Source organism: Nycticebus coucang, chromosome 5, assembly GCF_027406575.1.
Source record: "Nycticebus coucang isolate mNycCou1 chromosome 5, mNycCou1.pri, whole genome shotgun sequence".
NCBI classification, from domain to species: Eukaryota; Metazoa; Chordata; class Mammalia; order Primates; family Lorisidae; genus Nycticebus; species Nycticebus coucang.
This window is the reverse complement of record NC_069784.1, coordinates 113,625,374-113,652,403: the sequence shown is the minus strand read 5'-3', so window position 1 is coordinate 113,652,403 and position 27,030 is coordinate 113,625,374. Positions and strand designations below refer to the sequence as shown.

The 27,030-nt window shown below is 37.0% G+C and overlaps 1 protein-coding gene across 2 annotated transcripts in view; it reads left to right on the top strand.

Annotated features, from left to right (window-relative positions):
• The window catches only part of MAP3K5 (mitogen-activated protein kinase kinase kinase 5), a 226,991-nt gene that overhangs the window by 95,197 nt on the left and 104,764 nt on the right, over positions 1 to 27,030 (top strand). For both annotated transcript variants that reach the window (XM_053590832.1, XM_053590833.1), the window contains 2 exons: positions 2,143 to 2,313; positions 19,968 to 20,080. In XM_053590832.1, coding sequence (XP_053446807.1) covers positions 2,143 to 2,313; positions 19,968 to 20,080 — 284 coding nt within the window. The remainder of the gene's footprint in view (positions 1 to 2,142; positions 2,314 to 19,967; positions 20,081 to 27,030) is intronic.

Genomic DNA, 27,030 nt, shown 5'->3' with positions numbered 1-27,030 from the left:
ATGCTGGGGTCTATGTATGCTATTACCACTGTACTCCACTGCCTCTATCTAGAACAGTGGTTCTCAACCTTCCTAATGTCACGGCCCTTGAATACAGTTCCTGTGGGTTGTGACCCACAGGTTCAGAACCGCTGATCTAGAAGAAAATATTTGTCAGCATATTGTTTATTGTAGATTGTTTATTTCCTTCTTATCCATCCACTAACCTTATCAATAAATGTATAATGGGGCCCAGGCATGGTGGCTCATGCCTGTGAACCCAGCACTTCAGAAGGGTGAGGTAGGAAGATTACTTGAAGCAGGAGTTTGAGACCAGCCTAGTTAACCCAGCCAGATCCCATCCTACAAAAAATTGAAAAGATTAGCTGGTCATGGAGGCCAGGCTGCTTGGGAGGCTGAGGCAGGAGGACAGTTTGAACCTGGGATTTGGAGGTCACAGTGAGCTGTGATTGTGTCACTGTACTCTAGTCTGGATGACAGAGCAAGACCCTGTCTGTAAAAAAGTAAAATAAAATAAATGTATAACAAAAGTATATTTTATCTTCTCATATATTAAACATCTTTTTTTTTAGAATTGACCAATTTAGATGAAACCTCCAGAGATTATCTGCTCTTACTGTGCATAAATAGGGAAGCTTTCATAAATAGGGAAAAATGTGAAATTGTAGCTAAATGTACTTTTATTTACAAAATATTCATTACAAAATTTTATGAAATATTTACAAAGTATTCTCTACGTGTTGGCTACCTCTTTATAAAAGTTTGTAATGATGATTTTGTAAATAAAGGCACATTTAGCAACAATGTCCCATTTTCCTTATGTATGGTGACGTTAGGGACGACTTTTGGGACATCCTGCTGTTCTCAAGTAAGTTTTTTTTGAAAGGTGGCATGGAATATTTTATATTTTGAAATGAACTTCATAAGAGCCTATCATAATATTCCTTTGTCTTTTGTCTTTCTTTCCTAAAATGAACTGAAACGATAAGCATATTTATATGAAGCAGTATTCTAAAATTAAGGTATTTAGTACAAAGGGTAAAATGTAATTTCATGGACAGAAGATTTGAAGTGGTAGTGAAGGACAAAAATGATGCCCTTTTTTTGTTTGTTTGTTTTGTTTTTTGCAGTTTTTGGCTGGGGCTGGGTTTGAACCTGCCACCTCCGGCATATGGGGCCCGCACCCTACCCCTTTGAGCCACAGGCGCCCTACCCCAATGATGCCATTTTTAAAAACAGTTTTATTGAAATATCATTTATATACCATACAATTTACCCATTTAAAGAGTACAACTCAACCATTTTTAATGGATTAATGGAGCTGTGTGACCATCAACACTACACATTTTGTAACATTTTCATTATTCCAAATAGAAACCCTATATGTTAGCAATCACCCTCCCATTGCCCTCTGAACACCTGAGTCGTAGGCAACCACTTATCTACTTTCTGTCTCTAACTTTGCCTATTCTGGACATTTCATATAAATAGAATCACACAGAACACGATTCTTTTGTGACTGGCTTCCTTCACTTAGCATAATGGTTTTCAAGGCCCCCCAAATGGTAACCTTCAGAGAATTTTTACATGGTTTTAAGAACTGCTTATACATATTTGCTATTTAAAAACAAAATATGTAAAGCAGCTTCTTAGAAAAATCCCTTGGTTACAAGTAGAATTTAGGCAACTCTTGGATTAGATTTGGGTTTTGGTATTGTCTGTGAATGCATTTGCACAGTGTTTTGAACCAAAGACATTGAAACTTAAGGTCAGGATTTTGTCCTTATTTGGAATAATTTACTGTGCCCCATTGAAGACCACAAAACTATACTCCTGATCTCATTGCACCAACTTGAACCTCCCTCCCAGGAAATTGGAAGGACTGTGGATGGGTAAGTACAAATCCATCACCTTTATTAGAAAAGAAACTCAAAAGAGATCCTTGTAGGACTCAGTAGACATACATCAGGATACAAATTAGGCTTAGGACAGTTTTACAGAGGACGTTTAAAATTTAATTATTGTTTTTATTTTGCCGAATTTCATTAATGTAAATCAATAGATCAAATAGAGTTTTTAAAAAACAATCAGCCTCTAATGCTTCTGTAATCTACATTGAAACAACAGTGTTTTCTATTTTAGGAGAAATCTCCCTGGAGACAGAGCAAAAGCTCTTGATATTATGATTCCCATGGTGCAGAGCGAAGGGCAAGTCGCTTCAGATCTGTATTGCCTCGTTGGTCGAATCTACAAAGATATGTTCTTGGACTCTAATTTCGCAGACACTGAAAGTAGAGACCATGGAGCGTCTTGGTAAGTATAAGTAAGCCACTTAATTAATAAGTCCATGATAGAAAAAACAATTAAAGTATTACTATCCATTAGATTATGTATTATGAACTAAATCATAGATTTTGTAAGTTGAGTAAATAACTTGATGACATTTTTTTAACATGACAGATTAAATTGTGATAAACTAGACAGAGATAATTTAAGAAATGTAGTTTTTAAAAGATGCTTTAAATACTGTATATACTATAAATAACAACATATAATTTTGTGGGAAAATTTATGAACATTTATAGGAAGACCTTATTAAAGAAGCTCCAAATAAATAGAAAAATATACCAAGTGTGTAGATGAGAAGGTGTGATATTTTAAAGATGTTAATTTCCCCCAGCAGGGCTTTTTGTGAGATTTGACAAACTGATTCCAAAATGTCTTTGGACAAATAAAGGGCCAAGAATATTCAGACTAAGTGATTTTGGAGAACAAGGTGAAGAGCCTTGCTCTCCAGGATAACAGGACTTGTTATAAAGCTGTAATAATTAAAACATGGCAGTATGGCTGTAGGCTTAGACAAATAACATGCTGGAATAGAAGAGAAAGCCTGGAACAGACTGCGAGGCAAGTCAGACTATATTTATGACAGAGTAGCCTTCATGAGCCAGAGGGGAAAGAATAGACTCTTCACTAATGATTTTACAAAAATTTATCTGCTTGGAAAAATAAAATAAAATAAAATATGTCTGCATCTTAAACCATGCACAAAAAAATGAAATTGAGGTGAACGAGAGACCAAAATATGAAAAAATATGTTAGAAAAAATACTTTTAGAATAAAATATAAAAACCATATTTAGACTGTGGGATAGGAAAGGATTTCTTAAAGAAGGCTTAAAAATATAATTAAATCAGGCTTGGCATCCATAGCACAGTGGTTATAGCACCAGCCACATACACCCAGGCTGGCAGGTTAGAAACCGGCCTGGGCCACGTAAACAACAATGACAACTACAACAAAAAAATAGCCAGGCATTGTGGCGAGTGCCTGTAGTCCCAGCTACTTGGGAAGCTGAGGCAAGAGAATTGCTTAAGCCCAAGAGTTTTAGGTTGCTGTAAGCTGTGACACCATGGCACTCTACTCAGGGCGAAATAGTGAGATTCTGTCTTAAAAAAAAAAAAAGAAAAGAAAAGAAAAAAATATATACTTTTGTGATTAAGTCATAAAAGTAAAGATTGGGAAAATGGATTGCATTGAACCTGCTTCTGGCTTTTGGAAATGGCAGAATAGGTTTTGTTGTACTCATTGGTCTTTCTGCTGATAACAATTATAAATGTTGGGAAAACACTTTTTTTAAACGTTGGAAAGAGGGTGGTGCATGTGGCTCAGTGAGTAGGGTGCCAGCCCCATATACCAAGGGTGGTGAGTCTAAACCTGGCCCCAGCCAAACTGCAACAACAAAAAAATTAAAAAATAATAAACTTAAAAATAAGTAAATAAATAGAAAATGCTTTTTAAAAATAAAAGTTGGAAAGCACCAAAGAGTGCTTTGAGAAACTGGAGAGGTTTTGATCTTTGGATAAAGGGCAACACAGTAAATAAAATCTACATTTAAATGGCTTTTCCCTTGGGGCACTCCCTGTTCTGCTGAGCTCAGGGCAGGCAGAACCCCAGAAGAAGATGATCAGTTTTATTGGCCTGAGGAATCAGTTTAAGGCTGGCAGATTACAGTCTTAGATAACCCCTAAATGAAGCAGCCACTGTGGGGGGAGCCCCAAAATCTGCAAAATCCACTCCTCTTCAGTTCTTGACTAACTCCTGAAGTGTGTATCTACAGAGTGAACTCAAAGGAGCCTGGGGGGAAAATAACAAGCTGGAAGGTTAGGAAACCTGAACAGAGATTTCAGCAGCTGCCAACTGCAGGGGAGTCGCTTTGGAATTTGAACCTCACCAAGTAAGAAGGACTTGGTAAACAACTTGACCTTTCCACTGAAACTCTAAAAGGACCAAACCTTAGGAATAAAAACTACATAGCAATTTTTATTGGGGAGTGCCCTAAAATTAAGGCAAAATCAAAATTGAGTCACCATAATCAAACCTAAAACCAAGCCTCCACATGATCAAGGTGAACCACCAATCATTTATTTGCCTGTTAGAACAAAACTCGGTACTCATAAGAGAAAGATAACAGAATCCAAACTTTCTACAACATATCATCCAAAATACTAATATGCCACAAAAAACTAGTAAAGATATAAAGAAATAGGAAAGTATCCATAATTAAGGAAAAAAAAAAAACAGTCATAGAAATAGACCTATAGACAATACAGATTTTGGAATTAATCAGACAAGGACATAAAAATAATAATGATAAATATATTAATGAATCTACTTGAATAGATGAATATAATGGGTGAAAAAAGAAAGAATTATAGGAGAAACTGAGAAATTTCCAAATGGAAATTCTAGAACTGAAAAATACAGTATGTGAAATCAAAATATCACCAGTTGGAATTAATAGCAAATAGGATACAATATAATTAAAAAGCCAATAAATTTATAAATGTATTTGCAATCAATAAATTAGAAATCACTGAAGTTGAAGGATAGGAAAGAAAAAACATTGAGAAGAGAATGAATAGTTTCAGTCACCTCTGGGTTAGCATTGAGTGGTTTAAATACTTTTAACTGGAGTCCCAAAAGGGGAGGAGAGATATAAGGTAGCAGGAAAATATTTGGAGAATTAGTGAACAAATATTATCTAAATCTGACAAAATACAACAATAACAATAACCCCAAAAGCTCACAGATAAAGGAAGCTCAGCAAAATCCAAGCAGGGCAAATTCAAAGAAAATCATTCCTTGGCATATCATAGTAAAATTGCTGAAAAATAGAAAATACAAGAAAGTGGTATAAATGCATCCTAAGTAAAAAGATAAATCACACCAGGAGAGTGAATGCTGACTTCTCATCAGAATGAAGCCAGAAGACAATGGAGTAACGTGGATAAAATGCTGAAAGAAAAAAACAATCCGTAAAGAACTCTGTGTCTAATGATAATGCCTTTCAAAAATGAGGCTGAAATCAGGACAAGTCTAAATAAATAAAAACTGAAATAATTTGTTGCCAGCAGACCTTCACTACAAGAAATGCTAAAGGAAGATCTTTAGGGTAGAGGGGAATGACATCAAATGGAAACTTGGATGTATAGGAAGGGATGTAGGATACTAGAAATGGTAAATATGTCAATAAATATAAAAGATACCATCGACAAGTAAAACAAATAATTCATCAACCAGGTGCAGTGGCACATATCTATAGTCCCAGCTGCTCAGGAGGCTGAGGCAGAAGATCACTGGGGCCCAGGAGTTCAAGGCCAGCCTGGGCAACATGTGAGACCCATCTCTAAAACAAAAATAATTACAGATAGAGATTATTGCATGTAACCAATATAGGATCTGTACTCAGTATACATAAATAATTTCTTTTAAAAAATTAAGAAAAAGAGAAAAAACATGGGCATAGGATATGTATAGGTCATTCACCAAAGAAGAATCACAAATGGCTGATGATTTTTTTTTTTTCCCCAGACAGGCTTTCACGCAGGCTAGAGTGCAGTGGTATGATCCTAGCTCACTGTAGCCTCGAATTCCTGGGCTCAAGCAGTCTTCCTGCCCCAGCCTCTTGAATAGCTAGGACTACAAACACCTGCCATTATGCCTGGCTAACTTTTTAACATTTTTTTTTTTTGTAGAGACGGGGTCTCACTATGTTGTCCAGGCCAGTCTTGAACTCCTGGCCTCAAACTATCCTACTGCCTCAGGCTCTCGAAGTGTTGAGATTATAGATGTGATCTACCATGCTCAGCTAACGTGTCCTAAAAACATAGAAACAGATTATTTTTAGCTAAAACAATGATATACAATTTTATACTGGTCAGATTAATAAAAATTTATAAAACTGTCAAGTCAGTGGTTGACAAGGATATTAGGGAAATAGGAGTCCTAATCCCTTGCTGGTTGTAGTATAATTTTTATAAGCATTTAAAGATTTCTGGCATTATTGAGAAAAGTTCACAACTTACATACCCTAGGGTTTGGCAGATTTATACCCTAGAGAAATTCTAGAAGTTTCTCTACATAAAAGATCCTACATTAAAAAAAATCTTTAAAAGAAGTTGAGCAAAATAAGGAAGTGGGCAGAAGGATACATAGAGTATAGTATCATTTATATAATGTTTAAAAATAGTCATCGAGATCTAGTATAAGTTTAGATGCCTGGATGGGTGTCCTAAACTCCAAATTCAGCATCTTGGTGACCAGTGGGTAGGAAGAAATAGAATGACACCTAGGAGAGATTCACATGCAGTTTCAAGTATACCGCAAAGGTTTATTTCTTAAGCTGGTGGAGGGGATAGTATGAGGGAGTGTTGCTTATATTATTCTTTTGTACTTCTAGTATTCCTAAAATATTCCTTTAAAGGAGGCCATTTGAGTTCAGGAATTACTTTGTGATAGCCATAAAATTTTTTGTATTTGTGAAACAAATCTTTTATCATTTTAGTAGTTTAGAAAGACTGTCATAGTTCTTTTTTGCACTGCTATTGTAGAATACCTGAGACTGGGTAATTTATAAGGAAAATAAATTTATTTCTCACAGTATTGGAAGCTGGGAAGTCCAAGATTAAGGGGCCAGCGTCTGGCAAGGGGCTTCTTGTTGCATCGGCTTGTAGCAGAAGGGCAAAAGGAACTTGTCCTTTTATAAGAAGTCCACTCCCTGTATAATGAACCAGCTCTGAAGATAACAGCATCAATCCCTTTCGTGAAGCAGAACCCTCATGGCCTAATCACCTCTCATTAGGCCCCTCTTCCCAACACTCTTGCACTGGGGGTTACATTTCCAACATGCTTTTGGGAGGACGCATTCAAACCTTCCTAAGGGCTAAAAGTAGAATAATGAGAGGAAAACTCAAGGACAGTGATTTTCTAGATCCTTCGCGGGAAGCCTTGCTTTGGACTTTTAAATTTGTAGTATAAATTTTTACTTCAAGGCGAAGAGTTTTATAGTTTCTTTTAACCAAGTTTTTTTTTTCTGCTGTTACAGAAGAGGAATATACTATAAAGGCTTTTTGTTATAAGATTTATACTTTAGGAAAATTTTTGATCATAGGAGAATTAGAATCTGATATTTAGGAAACACGATGCCTAGTATAAAAGCTTTGAAGTAGCAATGATAATGAAATGCATAAGCATCCCTAAACAGCCTGGTATTCCAAGGTCAGTGAATTCTATGAATTTAGTGTGCATCGTGTACAGGAATAAACAGAAATGTTTTCTCATTTAAAAACAAAACAATTTAGACTACCGAGTGCTTTCAAGGTTATAGAAAGTTCAGTTAATGAGTAGAATTTTTATCTAGTGTGTTTTTAACCTTCTACATGTATGCTTAACAGATCCTAGTTTCTTTTTTATGATTTCCATTTAACATAGGAACATTAACTTTCTCAAAAGAGCTCTGTGTTCAGGGTCTTCAGGTCAAGTTGAAGATGTCAGGATTTTTATGATGTCATGTTAAGCTGTCCATTAATTTTCTGGTAAGAACGGGGACAGCTGTTAGAGTTCGAAGATTTCTAATCTAACAGCTGATCTTGTGTGTGTCCCTGATTGATTTGGTAATGTAAGAACGTCACTTTCACTGTAGTGTACAGTACCTGCCTACAACGTACCATTATTGTCACTGTATCCATTTATCCTAAAAAGACGCTAAGAGAGGTTCCCTTTCCCCAGTTTTAAAAACTGGATGCTTTTTTAATGCCCTTATCCTTATAAAGCAGTTTCAGTGTTTCTTAGTGTCTTGACCAACTTCCACAGTAGTACAAACACACACTCATTTCTGTTGGCATTTTCCCTGACCTCCCCCTCTGTTGTTAGAACTGAGCGGGAAACTGCTGTGTGGAGGTGCTCAGGGTCAGCATCTGGCCAGATGTAGCCGGGATCACTACTTCTCTGAGTTGTGGGTCCTAGAGGGCTATTTCAATTGACCTTTCATTTTGAGTCATGATCCTCTGAGTTTTCACTTGTCCAATGCAGGTGCTGGGATAAGGAGTGAGGTGTCATGGCAGATAGTCAGTCCCTTGGGCTTCTCTCTATGGACTGAATCATTTTCTGTTGGTTTGAATAAACACGTGACCATGGAAAGTTTAAGGATAAAAGCTTCAACTTACTAGAAGAAGAACCTCAAGTGGTTATGATTCCAGTGGCTCATCAAACACCTTCTTGTGATTTTCCTTTTTAATATGTTTTGTTTTTGTTTTTGGAGACAGAGCCTCAAGCTGTCACCCTGGTGGGTAGAATGCTGTGGCATCACAGCTCACAGCAACCTCCAACTCCTGGGCTCAAGCGATTCTTCTGCCTTAGCCTCCCAAGTAGCTGGGACTACAGGTGTCTGCCATAACGCCTGGGTATTTTTTGATTGCAGCTGTCATTGTTGTTTGGTGGGCCCAGGCTGGATTCGAACCTGCCAGCTCAGGTGTATGTGGCTGGCGCCTTAGCCGCTTGAACCACAGGCGCCGAGCCCCCCTTTTAATATTGTTAACGACTTAAATGTTCCTGCCCCATGATAGAGGGAGGAAGTTTTACACTCCTCTGAGCCTAGAATATGATTCAGGTATTGTGCATAGCAGCCTTTTATTTCTATAGAAGTCCTTGAATACAGATCTATTTTCTGAAAGCTTTAGTTGGGGATTTCAGAATGTGTGAAGACAGAAAAAGAGAAAACAATTTTATGGTTTAGAGCAGCGGTTCTCAACCTGTGGGTTGCGACCCCCAGGAACTGTATTAAAGTGGTTTAGAGTTTTTTAGGTTTGCATAGAACAAACTTCTGTTGTTGACTCTTATCTGTGACAGAGGATGAATACACCCTGCTAATTTAAGCATTACAAAAAAGAGTAGTTCTCTGACGTCTGATGTTTTGCATTGTCATTTCCTTCGTTATTTTTGTTCGTTGACATTCTTGAGTGTGCCTGAAATAATGTTGTTTTTTTTTCCTATATTTAAATTTCTGCAATTCAAGTTAAAGTATGAAAAATGTCTTTTTAATCTTCAGGTAATTAAGCTGTAGCTTAGTTGTGGTTATTTTGGTTTTTGTTTTGTTTTGTTTGTTTTTTGCAGTTTTTGGCTGGGGCCGGGCTTGAACCCGCTACCCCTGGCATATGGGGCCAGTGCCCTTAGTTGTAGTTTAATAAAAGGTTGTACCTTTTGTCATAGCTGTTAAATATAAAGTTTTAAATAAGCCAAGGCTAGGACATGTACTGGTTAGGGATGATTGGACTACAGAAGGAACAAAGATGAGAGAGGAGAGTGTGGGAAAGTGGAAGGGAAGCCAACTTCAAAGTATGAGAAGTTGTGACCCAAGAGCCTAGTCTTACTAAAAATAATGGCCACCGAGTTTCTGAGCAACAGATATAACAACTGGAGGTGGTTCGAGAAATTATTATGGACAAATCACTGTGACTTAGAGGGCCATGGAAGTTCTAATTTCCAAGATTATCTCCACAATTTCTTTTTTAACCTAAAATAATAAGAAATAACCATAAAATTGCCATGCAGAATTCCCTATAGAGCTTGATTTATTTACACAATTTTGTTGTATGTAGTATTTGTTCACATAGGTAGAAATAATAATCAAACCTTACAGTTCACGCGGGTTTTTTATACATTATTAACTGGGGGGGCTTACGTGCGTCCACGAACCTTGTGAAGTAGGCAAAGCTGACATTTTCCTTCCCATTTTACAACTGAAGAAATTGAAATTCAATTTCATGTTGTTCTGTGATTAATAAAATTTCAAATCTAATAAACTCCAGGGTTCAAGTGATCCTCTTGCCTCTGTCTCCCAAATAGCTGGTACTAAAGGTTCCTGCCACAATGCCTAGCTAGTTTTTATTTTTTTTTTTCTTTTCTATTTTTAGTAGAGACGGGATCTTGCTCTTGCTCAAGCTGGTCTCAAACTCTTGAGCTCAGGTGATCCAACGGCTTTTGCCTCCCAAAGTGTTAGGATTGCAGGCGTGAACCACAGCACCTGGCCTATCCTCAGCTGTCTTTCTGGGACAAAAATGTCTGTTCATTTTTTTTAAAGCCGTATGGACCATTGGGAGACTGACAAGGGATCAGTGTTGACTCAGTCCTTGTAAATACTATAATCTTATGCAAATTACTTAACTTTTAGGAAATTCCATTTTCTTATTTAAAAAATAAGAGTAAGACCTGCCTTATGAGTTAGAATTCTCTTGGAATCCCACAAGTGGCAGAACATCTCATTCCAGTGGGCTTAAACATAAGAAAATGTATCTTCTGGGTGGTGCCTGTGGCTCAAAGGAGTAGTGTGCTGGCCCCATATGCCAGAGGTGGCGGGTTCAAACCCAGCCCTGGCCAAAAACTGCAAAAAAAGAAAAAGAAAATGTATCTTCTAAAACATGAACTTCAGAAGTAGGGCTGGTTCTAGGCTAAGTTAAGTCAGCAGTTTAAGAGTGTCAGCTCCCTCACTATTGCCCTGGGTGGCTCTGCCCTCAGCTGCCTACTTAGTGTTGCAAGGTGGCTGGGGCCACTCCTGGATCAACGAGCTTAGCTACACCAATGTCAAGGGGAAACTATATCTTTATCTTAAGACTGAGAAAACATGCTCAGAAAAACCTACCCCAGACTTTCCTCACCTCTTTATGTTTCTAATATTTTATTATCAGTTCAAAACTACACAAATCACTAGCAAGGAAGATGGCATTATTGAAACTGCTTTGGACTAATCTCTTCAGGAGGGATAAGTGCTTTTTTGTGAGGATTAGATGAAACAACGTATGTTAAAGTCCTAGAATTTAGTAGACATTTAGTGTTACAGTTTTAGTGAATAATATGCAAAACTATTTTGTATTTCTTTACCTATGTGTTATAATTATCCATGCTCAAAATGGACATTTGACTACATTAAATTTTCTATGATTTAATAATAAAAAAATTTTTTCTTTAAAAAATATTTCCAAGAATCCTTTTTCTCTTCTTACTGAATCTAGCTAAACATTTTAGCTAATGAGGGACAATTTGTAGAGTCTGTATAATTTTTACACAGGCCTTGTCTGAATTTCCTGCAGCGGGTCCATCAGGGGGTCTCAAGGTGCTTGCTTGAAGTCACATTTGGTTCTGGAGAAGATGGTTTTTTCATTCTTAGGGAGAGATAGAAAGTCATTTTGACAACTTTAAAAGGAAATAAGATGCCTGTTCCTAATAATCATGTTTCTCATATTGTAATGCCAAAAAAGATCCATAACCAGGAAATTAAAAGCATTAAGTCTGTTTTTATCATTAATATGTTCCTTTTTCCATAGTAACTTGGGAAAGAATAGAGAGCCTTGCCTTATCAACTAATTTTCTTTTACGTCAATGACGGTCCTATTCAAACAGTAATGTGTGCCTAATAAGGATTTAGTTTTTACATTATTAATGAAGTTGGGTTTACTTTGGAAGAGTTATGTAATAAATTAATCAACATACAAATAAAGACGAATGTCTGTTTTTCCATCGACCAGATTAGCCTTTATCTTGCTTTGTGTTGGCTTCAAAGTATCTTTTTCCATGTTATCTGCATTTCCACCACCCTCCTTTCCCCTTTCTCACCACCTCTAGGGTTTTATCTCACCATCAATCCATTAACATCCTTTTTTCTTGGTCCTTCATTGTGTATATTACATGAGTTTCCAAATGTTTGACTATTTTTATGTTTAGAACATGGAGGTTAAAGAGTTCTCAGAAATGTAGCATGACACTCATCTCGTTGGTGAGCAGATGTAGGTGGTTGCCAAGGTACCAACAATTCTAGGAGGACCTGGGAACTTGGGTAAGGCACACAGTGTGCCCGCGGTTGCTTTGTAAACCAAGTGCCCCTGGGACATTGGTCTCATGCTTTGACCTTGATTTAACACCATGTCCATCAGATGACAGAGTGGATGATGGATTGGATTGTGTTATAGCATGACCAAGTTGAAGTCTACAAATGATAGTATTTAATGTGTCACTGTGAAGGTTTCCTAATTGTGACTACCAAATCTGGAGCACCTACAGAGAGTGACTAAGTCTTGCTTTATGTACTTCCTCAGTTATCAGAGGAATGAGTAAGAGAACTAAATATTTGCCAGGCATTATGCTGAAAGGGATGGAGAATATGTCAGAATAGGAGGGATTTCACTCAGTGAACCAAAGCGATTGTTTCTAAACCTGCTGAACATGAGAATCATTTAGGGAGTATTTCAGCAATGGGAAATTCTTTGTTCCTGGACATTCTGCTTTAGAAGATAAATCTTAACAAATAGGTTAATAATAATTGATTAATATAACTATTCTCCTTTTATTAAATGTTCAGATTTTCCCCATATTTGCTGTTATTCTTTTCCTCCTCAATCTTTGTTGTTCTTCAAAGATTAAATCTAAACCCTTCGCCCCTACCCTGTCTCCCCTTCAGAGTTCTACCCAGTGAGTCTCCTCCCAGCTTTCCAGCCTTCTTAGAATATGAGTTTGCATTTTAATTGGAAAGAATTGCAGTAGTTATGGGAAGGATTAGTGTAGACTGGTCATAAACATATGAAAACTACTCACCTTCAAGAGAGATCAAATTAGGGCAAGTTAAAATACCCAGCTATTCTTTTTGTTGTTGTTGTAATCAATTGGCAAAGATGAAAAGAGATGAGAATACTTTATTTTGTCATGAGTGCAATGTAAAAGTCACTCTCCTACAGTGTTCCTGGAAGTGTGAATTGATAACACCTTTCTGGCAAGCTGCTTGGCATTATGCATCAAGAGCTTTGAAATAGTTTGTGTTTTTTGATCCACTTCTGTCAGTGGGAAACTATCCTAAAGAAATAGCAGATACTGAAACAAAGATGAGCAATTCATCTTTGTACAGCTATGTTCACTACATTGAATTTTATGGTACCAAAAAATTGGAAGAAATCTAAATGGTCGAAAATAGATACATGGTTAAATAAAAGTATAACATTCTCATATGATGGAATATTATCCATTCAAAATTACGGAGGGATTTTTTTGGTGATTAAATACAGAGGGTGCAAAAAGAATGTATATACAAAGAAAAAAATTATTGGTATATAGAGTATTACAATTTTAATACAGTTTTTTCCTTTCTTAAAATGCGTCTTGCTTTATGTACATCAAAAGTGCACATCTTTGTACTTGTAAGCTAGTTGACAATCAGGTGATGAGGCCGGGTACAGTGGCTCACACCTGTAATCCTAGCACTCTGGGAGGCCGAGGCAGGTGGATTTCCTGAGCTCACAGGTTCGAGACCAGCCTGAGCAAGAAAGAGTAAGACCCCTGTCTCTAAAAAAAAAAAATAGGCAGGTGTTGTAGCAGGTACTTGGAGTCCAAGCTACTCGGGAGGCTGAGTTCTCTCAAGAGAATTGCTTGAGCCTAAGGGTTTGAGGTTGCTCTGAGCTGTGACACCAGGGCACTCAACCAAGGGTGACAAGTGAGATTGTCTAAAAAAAAAAAAAAATCAGGTGACAAGAGCAGTGCCAATAATAAGGCGATCCTTGAAAAATTATCTATTGCTTTGAAAGTTTGCAAGTAAAGTTTACATTGTTTAAATGTAATACTGAATTGAAGAATGCAAATTATTTAACCCCCTTTGAACAGATATTTAATACTAACATAGAAAAAGTCAACAGGAATGAGAATAGCTTCGTACTGTTACTCCATTACAGCCATTAATAATTGTCTTAAGATGCACCTATCTAGTTCCCTCCCTAAGATTTCTTTCTTTCATGAAGTCTTCCCTAATTTAATTTCACTTACATCTAATTATTTTATTTCTCTATCTATAGATAATGTCACACTATTAATCATTGTTTATAGGTTTCTTTGTGTATAGATGTATATAATGTTCATGTTTATTCATGCTCTTGCTAAAGCATAAATGTGATGTATTCAGCAATGTAAAACTCAGCTTTGGCGCATTTTTATGGGCACATTTCAGCTTCTGCCACTAATACTTCTGAAGTATTAGTTTTTTGTGTAATGAGACTGATAAGATCTATTTTGTGGAAAACACCATGTTTTTCTTTTCTTTCTTTTTTAAATTTTTTTTTCTTTTTGAGACAAAGTCTCTCTCTCTTGCCCCAGGCTAGTGCTATGGCATCATCACAACTCACAGCAACCTCGCCCTCCTAGGAGTTCAAGTGACCCTCCTGCCTCAGCCTCCTCAGCAGCTAGGACTACAGGTGTCCAATATGACACTTAGCTAACTTTTCCATTTTTAGTAGGAATGGGGTTTCACTTCTGCTCAGGCTAGTCTCAAACTCCTGAGCTCAGGCAATCCACCTGCCTTGGCCTCCCAGAGTGCTAGGATTACAGGTGTGAGCCACAGCTCCCAGCCCAGTCAACATTTTTTTTTCTTAGAATGTGTCAACATCGGTTTCTGTTGCAGACGGAATACAAACTATTCTTACTACAAAAACAGTTCTCTTGGCTTTTTTCCCTCAGTTTTGTTTTTATTGTTTCACTCAATTCCCTTTTTCTAAAAATAAATAAAAACAAATCAAAAAACCCAGAAAGTAATGAAAAAGAGCCAAAGAAACTTTTTAAACAAGAACCAACGGGTAGACAGAGTGATAAGGAGAAGAGGACTCTGGCTCTGGATTCCAGTAGAACCGGGTAGAGTTCCTGCTTAACCACTTCTACACATGACTTAGTATTTCTGTGCTTCAGCTTCCTTATTGGTAAGGAATTCCCCCTTCCTCGAAGAGTTGTCAGGATTAGAAATATTATGTCTGAAATGTTAATGTCTCCTTCAGTGCCTTGTACCTGGTGGGTGCTCAGTCATCAGAGGCAGATACTATTAATTGTCTCTCTGTACCATTTGATGTTAATTACAGCTTTATTTGGTAGAGAACATCATCTGTGTTATATGGTATTACTGTTAGAAGTATTCTGTCACGCTTCATAGGAAGATTATGTGTTCCTACCCCATGACATGGGGCTTGGTTGAGTGTTTTGACGGATCTGCTTTCTAAGGAGAGGCTTTGAGAGTAATTCTGTGATCGTGACATACATACTTTTTTCTGGGCCATTTGCATGAGACGCCTACCCCTTCAGCCTGGATCCTGGAAGGAAGACAGCATGGAGCAGAGCTGAACATGACACAGAGTCTATGACATAGACACATGGCGTGAGCAGGAGCTGCAAGACACTGAGATGTGCGAGTTGTTTGATACTGTGGTACACTTGACCTGAAATGGCTGAGACATAGTCTTTGACTAACATAGATAATTTCATTATTTTGATATCCCATGTATTTTTATCAAGTTTGACTTGATAAAATAGAAAATTAACACCAAGGAACTAGAGACTAAATAAGGCAGAAATGAGGATCAGCGTACTTGCTATGACTGAGCCTTACGTCAATGAGCTTTTTAGTAATAGGATGAAAAAATCATTAGCACTTCCTCAGAGGAAATGTAAACTTTTCCTAGGAATAAATTAAAGGAATTTCTCATGTTAGACCTTATGTAGACCAACAGTTAACCATTGTTAACAATTAATTAATTAAACATTTACAGTGTCAGTATGTTTATTGAAGTATTGAGCTCCAGTAACATTAAAATGGAACACAGTGAATGGGATTTGCAATTCACTAATTTAACTGTGGTCCAAGGATGTAGTTTCTGGTTGTGTGATTTTAGTAAGATCAGGGTTTAGATCACTAAAGGAAGTTAAGAGATTATTTGTATCTCATATGAACTTCTCTGTTAATCATTTATCTCAGTCTAGTCTTTGGTAGAAAATGGATGCATTCTTTCTTCATTCCACAGTATTTTATAATCCCCTGCAATGTGTCAGGCCTTCTGATGATTCGAGTACTGGAGATTCATTGGTCAGCATGACTGACAAGGTCCCTGCTGTCACGGAGCTTACATTCTATTGGGTAGATATGATAACAAGAAAAATTTCAGATTGTTACACATTCTGTAATAGAGAACAATTCAGAGTTTCCATTTTTTCTTGTGCCATGCCAATATAATTCTCAAGAAGTATTTTCATTTTATCCACATTGTGTCATGTTTATTAGCATAAAGTTGTTCCAAAGACCCTTTATCCTTTTACTTTATTGTTTGGTTTTTTTGAGACAGATCTCAGGCTCTGTTGCTGGGGCTGTCATCCCAGCTCACTGCAACCTCAGACTCCTATTCTCAAGCAACCCCCTGCTTCAGACTACATGTGATGGTGTTTTGTGAGCCCTAAAAAAATACAGATTATTCGCTCAGTGCCTGTAGCTCAGCAGCTAGGGCATCGGCCATATATACTGGGGCTGGTATGTTCAAACCCAGCCCAGGCCTGCCAAACAACAATAACTACAAAAATGCCCAACAAAAAATAGCTGGGCATTGTGGCAGGCACCTGTAGTCCCAGTTACTTGGAGGCTGAGGCAAGAGAATCGCTTAAGCCCAAGAAAAATACAAATTATTAATTTTATTGATAGTTACACAACCATTAGATAAATATTTTGGTTTAAAAAACAAAGATATGATTGCCTATCATAACAGAAAAACAAATATAAGCCTCAGTATTCATTTGGGTTGGTTTTGGCACATATGAAATAATCAATATATGTTGATTGCTTTGGGCATGTCCTGCTTTTTGATTCTTCTTTTTTGTATCTTTAAGAGAGATATTTATATTCCTTGAATTATAAGGATTTGAAGAATTTATTCATCGGGAAATATTGCATATCTTTGATAAAAAGGAAAGTGTGGGGGCGGCGTCTGTGGCTCAGTGAGTAGGGTGCCAGCCCTATATACCGAGGGTGGCAGATTCAAACCCAGCCTCGGTCAAACTGCAGCAAAAAAATAGCCGGGCGTTGTGGCGGGCACCTGTAGTCCCAGCTACTCGGGAGGCTGAGGAAAAGGAATCGCGTAAGCCCAGGAGTTGGAGGTTGCTGTGAGCTGTGACACCATACTGAGGGCAATAAAGTGAGACTTTGTCTCTTAAAAAAAAAAAAAAAGGAAAGTGTGTAACTTCTTCCTTCTCCTAAACCCTTTTTTATTGGGACTCCATACTTGCTTTTGAACAAAGACAAAAACCTTTGGAGCTTAAATGATGAGTCTAAGGCTTATGAGCTATGACTTAACTTTATGACTTTCTGTAGCCTGGATGTATACTTTTTTCTGTTTTAGAATATAAGTAACTATACTTTTGGAGAGATAAAAATTCTTTTTAATCATCCCCAGTGAGGCAGTTGGAAATTTTTTTTTTCATCATTTCATGGGTCCATAACTATCAGAGCCAATTAGTTAAGGTTAATTCTTATTTGACTTTTGTTTTCATTCAGAGATGAGTATTCTACTTAAAAGTAACACCTTTAAAAAGGACATGTGGTCCTCAATACTCATAACAATGTACTTTTCTTTTTTTTTTTTTATTGTTGGGGATTCATTGAGGGTACAATAAGCCAGTTTACACTGATTGCAATTGTTAGGCAAAGTCCCTCTTGCAATCATGTCTTGCTCCCATAAAGTGTGACACACACCAAGGCCCCACCCCCCTCCCTCCGTCCCTCTTTCTGCTTTTCCTCCCCCCCATAACCTTAATTGTCATTAATTGTCCTCATATCAAAATTGAGTACATAGGATTCATGCTTCTCCATTCTTGTGATGCTTTACTAAGAATAATGTCTTCCACTTCCATCCAGGTTAATACGAAGGATGTAAAGTCTCCATTTTTTTTAATAGCTGAATAGTATTCCATGGTATACATATACCAGAGCTTGTTAATCCATTCCTGGGTTGGTGGGCATTTAGGCTGTTTCCACATTTTGGCGATTGTAAATTGAGCTGCAATAAACAGTCTAGTACAAGTGTCCTTATGATAAAAGGCTTTTTTTCCTTCTGCGCAGATGCCCAGTAATGGGATTGCCGAATCAAATGGGAGGTCTAGCTTGAGTGCTTTGAGGTTTCTCCATACTTCCTTCCAGAAAGGTTGTACTAGTTTGCAGTCCCACCAGCAGTGTAGAAGTGTTCCCTTCTCTCCACATCCACGCCAGCATCTGCAGTTTTGAGATTTTGTCATGTGGGCCATTCCCACTGGGTTAGATGGTATCTCAAGGTGGTTTTGATTTGCATTTCTCTAATATATAGAGATGATGAACATTTTTTCATATGTTTGTTAGCCATTCATCTGTACTTTTCTTTTTGTTTGATTTTTATTTTATTTTATTTTAAATTGTGGAAAATTTCAAGTATATGCAAAAGCCAAGAATATACACCTATCATTCCTGGGATATAATATAATATACACTGTTGTGTCTACCACCTCTTTTACTATTCCTATCTTTTTTACATACTTCCAATTTAAATAGGAATGCTTCTATCTTGGAATTATAATGTGCTTTTTCCTAAGTAACCTTTTTTATTTCAAAATATTAAGGGGATACATGTGTTTTTGGTACATGGCTTGAATTCAGGCTGTAAGTGTACCTGTCACCTAAATAGTGTTCATTGTACCTGTTAGGTGAGTTTTTGCCCTTTCCTTCCTTCCCCCACTCCACCTGAATTCCAATGACTTTTATTTATGACCTTTTTTTGTGGTATCACTAAATGTTCATTAGTTATTTAGTCCTTATATGTTCTTCAATTTGAATTTTTAAAAATAAAGATTTTATTTTTTCTGGGTTTGTTTCAGACAGATTACCATAGTCACTAGTACATTTTTAAAAATTTTCTTCTTCCCCATGCTCCCAAATAAAATAATATTGACTATTGTCACCTATTTAATGATGTATGTAAGAGAACTGTTGAAGGTTTAACAGAAAGCGTTACCTTGAAAAATATAGTGAATATTCAAATACTGAGGTCCTTTCAAATGTTGAAGTGTTTTACAAAGGTTGATATTCAGTTTCATGTATATTCAAAAAAAAGGTTTTTATTCTCTTTGAACCAATATTAGTGTGCAGAGGCACAATCACTACTTTTCTTAATTCTCCATGTAATTGACATTCTTTTTAAAATTTCTGTATCATACATATGTAATTGATTCTTTCAGTATGTTGTCCATTAGATTTTTCTCAATGCTTTGTATATTTTTAAGCATTTTTAAAATCTACTTTTTAATGTGGAGGGTTCTCATTTTTTAGTTTTTATTGTGCACACACACCCACACTCTGTCTTGGAGTGATGGCTTCCAAGTAATAATACTCCATTTTACTGGGAAACACTAATTTCCCCCCTGACATTTAATATTCTTCTACACTATTAATGGCTACATAACTTTCTGGCATTTGGAATGTTAATTTATATTCCACTTAATAATATTATTAGAAATTTAGGGTAATTTTTCATCTTGTAACTAAATTTTTGCATTCATCCATATTTGGCAGATGGTCAAAGATAAAATTTTTTAGAAGTCTGGGCTGCTAGGCTGAGGATGAGTTAAGTGGGGAAATGCAACAAAGCTGAAGACAGAGATCTGTAGTTACTTGAGCATTAAATCCTAATAGCACACCAGATTCTGGGGTGAAGGCCAGTGGAATATTTTTACTTGCTCAGGCATTGGAGTTATGCAAACAGAACGTACTGCACAGCCGGGGTGTCGTGACTGAGAAAGTTAACTTGCATATTTTTTTTTTATAGGTTCAAAAAGGCATTTGAATCTGAGCCAACACTACAGTCAGGAATTAATTATGCGGTCCTCCTCCTGGCAGCTGGGCACCAGTTTGAATCTTCTTTTGAGCTCCGGAAAGTTGGTAACTACAACTTGATGTTTTACATGGGAACTCAAGGAACTTGACCCAACTTGGTACAAAGAAAAAGAGTCATTAACTAAATAGATCCTTTGGCTTTCTGCCTCATCAGACTTCCTGGAACAACAATAAAAAGAGCTTTTTTGGTGTTTCATACTATTGTGCAGAATCTCGACATTAGGGTATCATTTAGTTTTTTATTTATTTTGTGTGTTTTAAAAGACCATTGGTTAATATTTATTGTTCCAGCTCAAACTAATATTGAAGACATGGGCTCTATACACTCCTAAATAAGGTTAGTGTTTCGTAGAACATGAGGAATGTTTCCTATTTTAGATTGTGCTTTTCTGGTGATTTTTTTAAAAAACAAAAAAAGAAACAACACCACCAGAAAAACCTCTGCTATTTCCTTTTTCTGTTTCTTAAGCACACCTGCCTCTATGATCTCACTGGTGTTGGAGGCAAAGCCTCAGATCCAGAAGCAAGAGGTCAAGCAGATGGAGGCCTTTGTAGTCACTGGTCAACCTGTTCTGATGAGCATAATTTATGACGGAATAAAATCTAAGTTTGTGAGTTTTAACTACTCTTTTAGTACTAAAGGACATATAATTTACCAAGTATATCACAGTATTTTAGAATTCTAAAACTTAGCTTTTACCAGAGTTGAAAATTCATTGTTGAGCCAAATTTTAAGTCTGTGCAATGTTACATAATTTCTAAAATTTTAAACTCAACTTCATGTTTTCAAATGTTTGTTTGACATATATCATGAGTGAGTTCTTGATAAAAATTAAAGTAACTTTCCTTTACAAAGTTATATTAATCACAGTTCCTCAAATCTGAAGTTCTGACCATCTTAATGCATGTTTAACTTAAAAATGAGATTTAGTACATTTTCAAACCACTGTTGTTGTTCTACATAGAGCAATTGACATTCCTGCAATGATTTTTATCTATTCATATATCTATTGCTCTCTTTTTTAAATCGAGTTTGTATCAATAAAAACAACGAAAAAGAGGATAATAATTATTTTTAGATCATATGATGTAGTTTTGGCTAGTGTAGAGTTTTTAAATTAGTCTTATTTGAAAAATTGCTTTATAATCATAATTTCTGAAAAGCATAAGTTGCAATGTACTTTCTCTGATTTCATTTACCAGCCAAAAAATAAATTATTTCAAATAGACCTTTGTTCCTTTAATACCATTGCCGTCAGCAATGATAAATATTTTACCATTCTTTTAGTCTGGGCCTTTAAAAATGCACTTAATATTCAGACTTTATCTTCACAGATTTTCTAAAACATTACATATGGATATCTCATAAGCTCTTCCCAAATAATGTTTTTCAAAAAACCATGGTTCATTTGATTTTTCTTTAAGGAAAATTAACCAAGACACTCTTGAGTCAAAAATCTTAAAGAAAAAGTTTCTTCTAAAATTCATAGATTAGCTAAGACTGATGTCGGGTTCTTCCCCCTATGAAAAATAAAATCAAATACTTTTGTGTCTGTACTAATAACTCCTACAAAAGTTGGGAAAGTTCTCTGAAAGGAGCTGGTTAGATAATTAAGAGAGCAAAATCTGATTATTGTACACAATACTCCAGTATTTAGACTCTTAAAAAAAAAAAAAAAGGTTCAAAACCAAAACCAAGAAAATCCCACAAAATTTGTTCATCAAGGTTCCCCAATTTCTTTAAATTACAAAGAAGAGTTAGTAGGTGAGACAATGGACGATGTCTATAAATACAAGTGACAGACGTACATCCTATCAATGCCTGAATTTCAGCGCCGGTCTGAGGAGACCAGTGACTAGAAAGGCCTCCATCTGCTTGACCTCTTGCTTTGGATCTGAGTCTTTGCCTCCAACACCAGTGAAATCATAGAGGCAGGTGTGCTTGAGAAACAGAAAAAGGAAATAGCAGAGGTTTCTCTGGTGTTGTTGTTTCTTTTTTTATTTTTAAAAAAAAAATCACCATTAGCCTCTTAATTTATTTAGCCAACCTGTCTTTCATTGAAAATCCATTTAATCTTATCACTAAATCTGAAGCATCCTAAACATACTAAGTTTAAGATCCTTCATGTAAGAAATGATCCTTAATTGTAATGATACATTACCCAAAGACTCCTAATTCTGGTTGTGTGTTTGTTTGAAGTTATGACTACATGCTTCAGGGACCTGTATTTTACTTTTCCAGTTTTTTTTTTTTTTTTTTTTCAGTTTTGGCCAGGGTTGGTCTTGAGCCTGCTACCCCTGGTATTTGGGGCCAGCGCCCTACTCGAGCCACAGGCGCCACCCACTTTTCCAGTTTTTGAAGAGTCGTTGATACTTAAACTATTCAGGTGTAGGATTTAAAAACACAGCACCACATCCTATATACATCTTCTTATTTTTAGCTTCACAAGCCTTAAAATAACATTCAAACTTTAGCTAAATGCAAGATGATTCTTCCATCTCCTCTGGAATTTTCCAACTATGCGACAGTTTATGGGAGAGGGTCAGAGTCACAGGTTTGTTCAGCAGTAATGATGACACAGTAAAAGAACACTTTGGAATTGAGAGAGACCACAATTTCAGTACAATTTTTGGTGAACATTAAAAATTATTGAATATAAAATTTGTTACTGAATATGAAAATCCAGGTGTCTATCAAGATAATCAGGAAAAAGTAATAAAAACAAAACCAAAATCTACCACCAACTATGAAACAACTCCTTTTTCACCTATGGAAGTGACCGACTTTTCAGATAATTGGAAATTGTGGGAAAAAAATTAAGTACTTTCCCCTCCTTTTTAGGAGATGCTAGAGTTCATCCAGTAGATGAAATATTGTTCTTTTTAAGTATCCTACATAGTATATCTCTCTTCAAGAGAATGTATTCTTCAAAACTATTCTAGTTAGTAAAGTAGAAGAAATGATGAAGCTAAGACAGTGATATTGAAATAATTGATTCTGATAAGGATATCAGAACTAAAACCATTAAGTTAAAATGCTAATTTAAAATTTTACATTTTACCATATTTACATGGTACCAAAGCTAACTCACAGGTTGCTCAATAGTCCCCAAGGAAAAAATGCACCTGTCCAGTGGTGGGTTCTGGCTGTCCGTGAGCCAACCTCACATCACTGACAGTGGGATGGCCAGACATGTACCTCCTGAGGTGATGACTATGACATACATAACATCTCTTATAAAATTTTCTCACCAAAATTTATTTAGCCAATTTATTTATGCTCTGATCTTAAGATCTAATGTTCACTTAATAGAAATCATGACATTTAGAGAAATAAGTAAACAGTACCACCCAGATCTAGAACACGGGTGCAGCATAAGACAGCACTCTGGTTTTCTCAAAAAGTCAGTGTCATGAAAAAAATGTACAGATGGATCGGTTAGATTAAAATAAATTTAAAGACATAAAAAACCAACTGCAATTAATTATCATTGGTTGGATTCTGGTTTGGAAAATGAAAAAAACTAGGAGACATTGGGGGAACAATTCAGGTATTTGAATCAGTACTGGATGTTAGATAATAGTAGGGGGTTGTTATTTTTGTTGGAATAGGAAGGATTTTAGTGAAATAGGAAGGATTTTAATGGAATAGGAAGGATGTGTCTGTAGGAGAATTTTTTAGACATACAATGCACTATTTTAAAGTAAAAGGGCATGATATCTACAATTTAATTTAAAATGTTTCAGCAAAAATATTCAGGAAGGTGGAATAATAGCAAAATGTTAACAATGGTTGAAAATATGGACATTTGTTGTACTATTTTTTCTACTTTCATGTGTGGTTGAAATACTTCACAGTGGAAGGTCAAAATAAAAAGAATCTAATCTCCTCCACTTATGAGCTGTATGACTTCAGACAAGTTGCTCAGCCTCTCTGGGTTTTGTTTTCTTTATTGCAAAAGGGAGATAATCTTTAACTCATTATGGTGTTACATAAATCAAGAGTTAACATTTTCAGTGTGTACAGTGCTAGGCATACAATGAGTGTTCAGTAAAAATCTCCATTTCTTGCCTTTTTCCACTGAAACACCCTTGAATCAATAACAGTTTCAAGGTGGTAAAATTATGATAAAAATTAAACTGTTAAAAAATCCTCAATACTTAGAAGTCAACCAGCTCTATAAGAACATTGGCAAAATTTAAATTGCATAATTAGGTAATTTAATCAAAGAAATGCTAAAATGGTATATAGTAATATAGTTAAAATAGCAATGACATACTATTGCTTATAAATTTAGTCAAAATGTTTATTTATTTATGTATTTATTTATATATTTATTTATTTTGAGACAGAGTCTCACTATGTTGCCCTGGATAGAATGCTGTGGTGTCACAGCTCACAGCAACCTCAAACTCTTGGGCTTAGGCAATTCTCTTGCCTCAGCCTCCCAAGTAGCTGGGACTACAGGGCCAAAATGTTTTTTTTTTTTTTTGTAGAGACAGAGTCTCACTTTATGGCCCTCGGTAGAGTGCCATGGCATCACACAACTCACAGCAACCTCCAACTCCTGGGCTTAAGTGATTCTCTTGCCTTAACCTCCCAAGTAGCTGGGACTACAGGCGCCTGCCACAACACCCAGCTATTTTTTGCTTGCAGTTCAGCCGGGGCCGGGTTTGAAACCGCCACCCTCAGTATATGGGGCCGGCGCCCGCCAAAATGTTTTTAAATAGAGAAAAATACTGAGCTGAGAAAGATTTGGTAAAAAGGTGTACTCATACATCAGCAATTTTGCTTTATCAGTTTGGCTATGTGGATTAAGCTTGAACCAAGTACAACACTACTCTTGAAATTCTATCCTATGGAAAAATCCTAAATATATAATAAATATATGTACTACATACTACTTATTTCTGTATTTTGTGTATGTATGTCAGGGAGAGAGAGAATTCCTAAATAAAATAAAATCAGAACCATGTTCTTAACTCAAAAGACTGATATCTTCATGTAGAAACAGGTTTCATACATCATGTACAAAGAGCATGAAAGCTTGCTTATTCACAAAAGAAATACAAACATCTAAAAAAAAAAGCTCAGTGGTTAAAAATGACAATGTTCCTTTCCCCCCTCTGTCATTTTGGTAAAGATGAATGGACATGATATTCCCTATCATTAGCAAGGGTGTGGATAAGAAGTGAGTATCAGATGTCTCTAGTGAGAGTGTAAATTGGTACAGAATTTTCTAACGAGCAATTTGACAGAATGCATCAATGCTAAAAATAGGCATATCTCCTGTCCCCAACAAATCTACATTTAGTACTTTATTATAAGCAAATAATTAAACAAGTACACAAAGCTATGTGTATAAGAATGTCTATAGTAATAAAAAATGCTCATCCATCTGCATTTGGGCAAATTAATCATGGCACATCCATATGCTAAAATACTAATTGCCATAAAAAATGAACATTTTGGGTGATCGGCACCCTCCCAAACCTCCGGAAGAGCTGCACCAGGACCCGCGATTGGCACCCTCCCAGACCACCAGAAGAGCTATGCCAGGACCCATGATCAGCACCCTCCCGGACCTCCGAAAGAGCTGCCCCGCCACCCGCAATCGGAACCCTCCCGGACTTCCAGAAGAGCTGTGCTGCAACCCTTGATCTGCACCCTCCCAGACCTCTGTAAGAGCTGCCCCGTGACCCGTGATCGGCACCCTCCTGGACCTCGGGAAGAGCTGCGGCCGATAGGACTCTGGTAAGATCTGCGCTGGGACCAGCTACCATGCCTGCCAGGACTGCCCACGCCCTGCCCAGGAACTCTGGGAGCCGTGCAACCCCACGTCCTCCCTCCTGTACCCTCCCAGCCTCCACACCTCCAGTTCGTCTGGCCAGGGACTCTGGTAGCCACGTGTCCTCTGGAGCCCTCCCTGCCTCTGCAGGGAGCCCTTCTCCTGGCCAGAGACTGCTGGAGCCTTGGGCCCTCTGTGCCAAAGTCACTGGGCACTAGGCACTCCCAGAACCGTGTGCACCACCCCCTGCCCTGTTGCTGGATCTGGGGGTGTCACACTCTGGAACTGCTCCCACAACCAGAACTCTTCTGGCAGCCCCAGAAGAGCTATACAGGATCACGCCCTACAAAGATCCGGCAACAATAGAGTGATCCCCCTGGGGTTTAATCTTGGAGAGATACCACCCCAACTCTGAGGACGGCCAGAGGCAACTGTGAAAAACTATCATGAGACAAAAATCAAAGGAAATACTCTGGCAATATGAATAATCAGAGTAGATCAACTCCCCCAAGGAACAATGGGGCAGACACAGCACAACATCCCATGCACAAACAAATAGCTGACATGTCAGAAATCGAATTCAGAATCTGGATAGCAAATAAGATTGAATTAGAATTCCAAGCAGTAACCCAAAAGATGTCTCAAGAATTCAACGAATTCAAAGACCAAATGACCAAAGATTTTTTGACACATTGAGACAAGAAGTTGCAGCCCTCAAAGATCTCAGAAACACAGTAGAATTCCTCTGTAACAGAATGAAGCAAGCAGAAGAAAGGATTTCTGACATTGAAGACAAAGCTTTTGAACACTTCCAAACTCTCAGAGAGGAAGAGAAATGGAGGGCAAAAACAGATCACTCTCTCAGAGAGCTCTGGGATAATTCTAAGAAAACTAATATTCGTCTTATAGGGATCCCTGAAAGCGATGAAGTGGCTTCACAAGGCACAGAGTCTCTTCTCCATGAGATTATGAAAGAGAACTTTCCAGACATGCCAAGAGATTCTGAATTTCAGATAGCTGACAGTTTCAGAACTCCATCACTACTCAACCCAAATAAGACATCCCCCAGACACATCAGAATCAATTTCACTAAAGTTAATATGAAGGAGAAAATTCTGAAAGTAGTCAGACGAAAGAAAACCATTACCTACAAGGGGAAGAATATTAGAATAACTTCAGATCTCTCTGCTGAAACCTTTGAAGCTA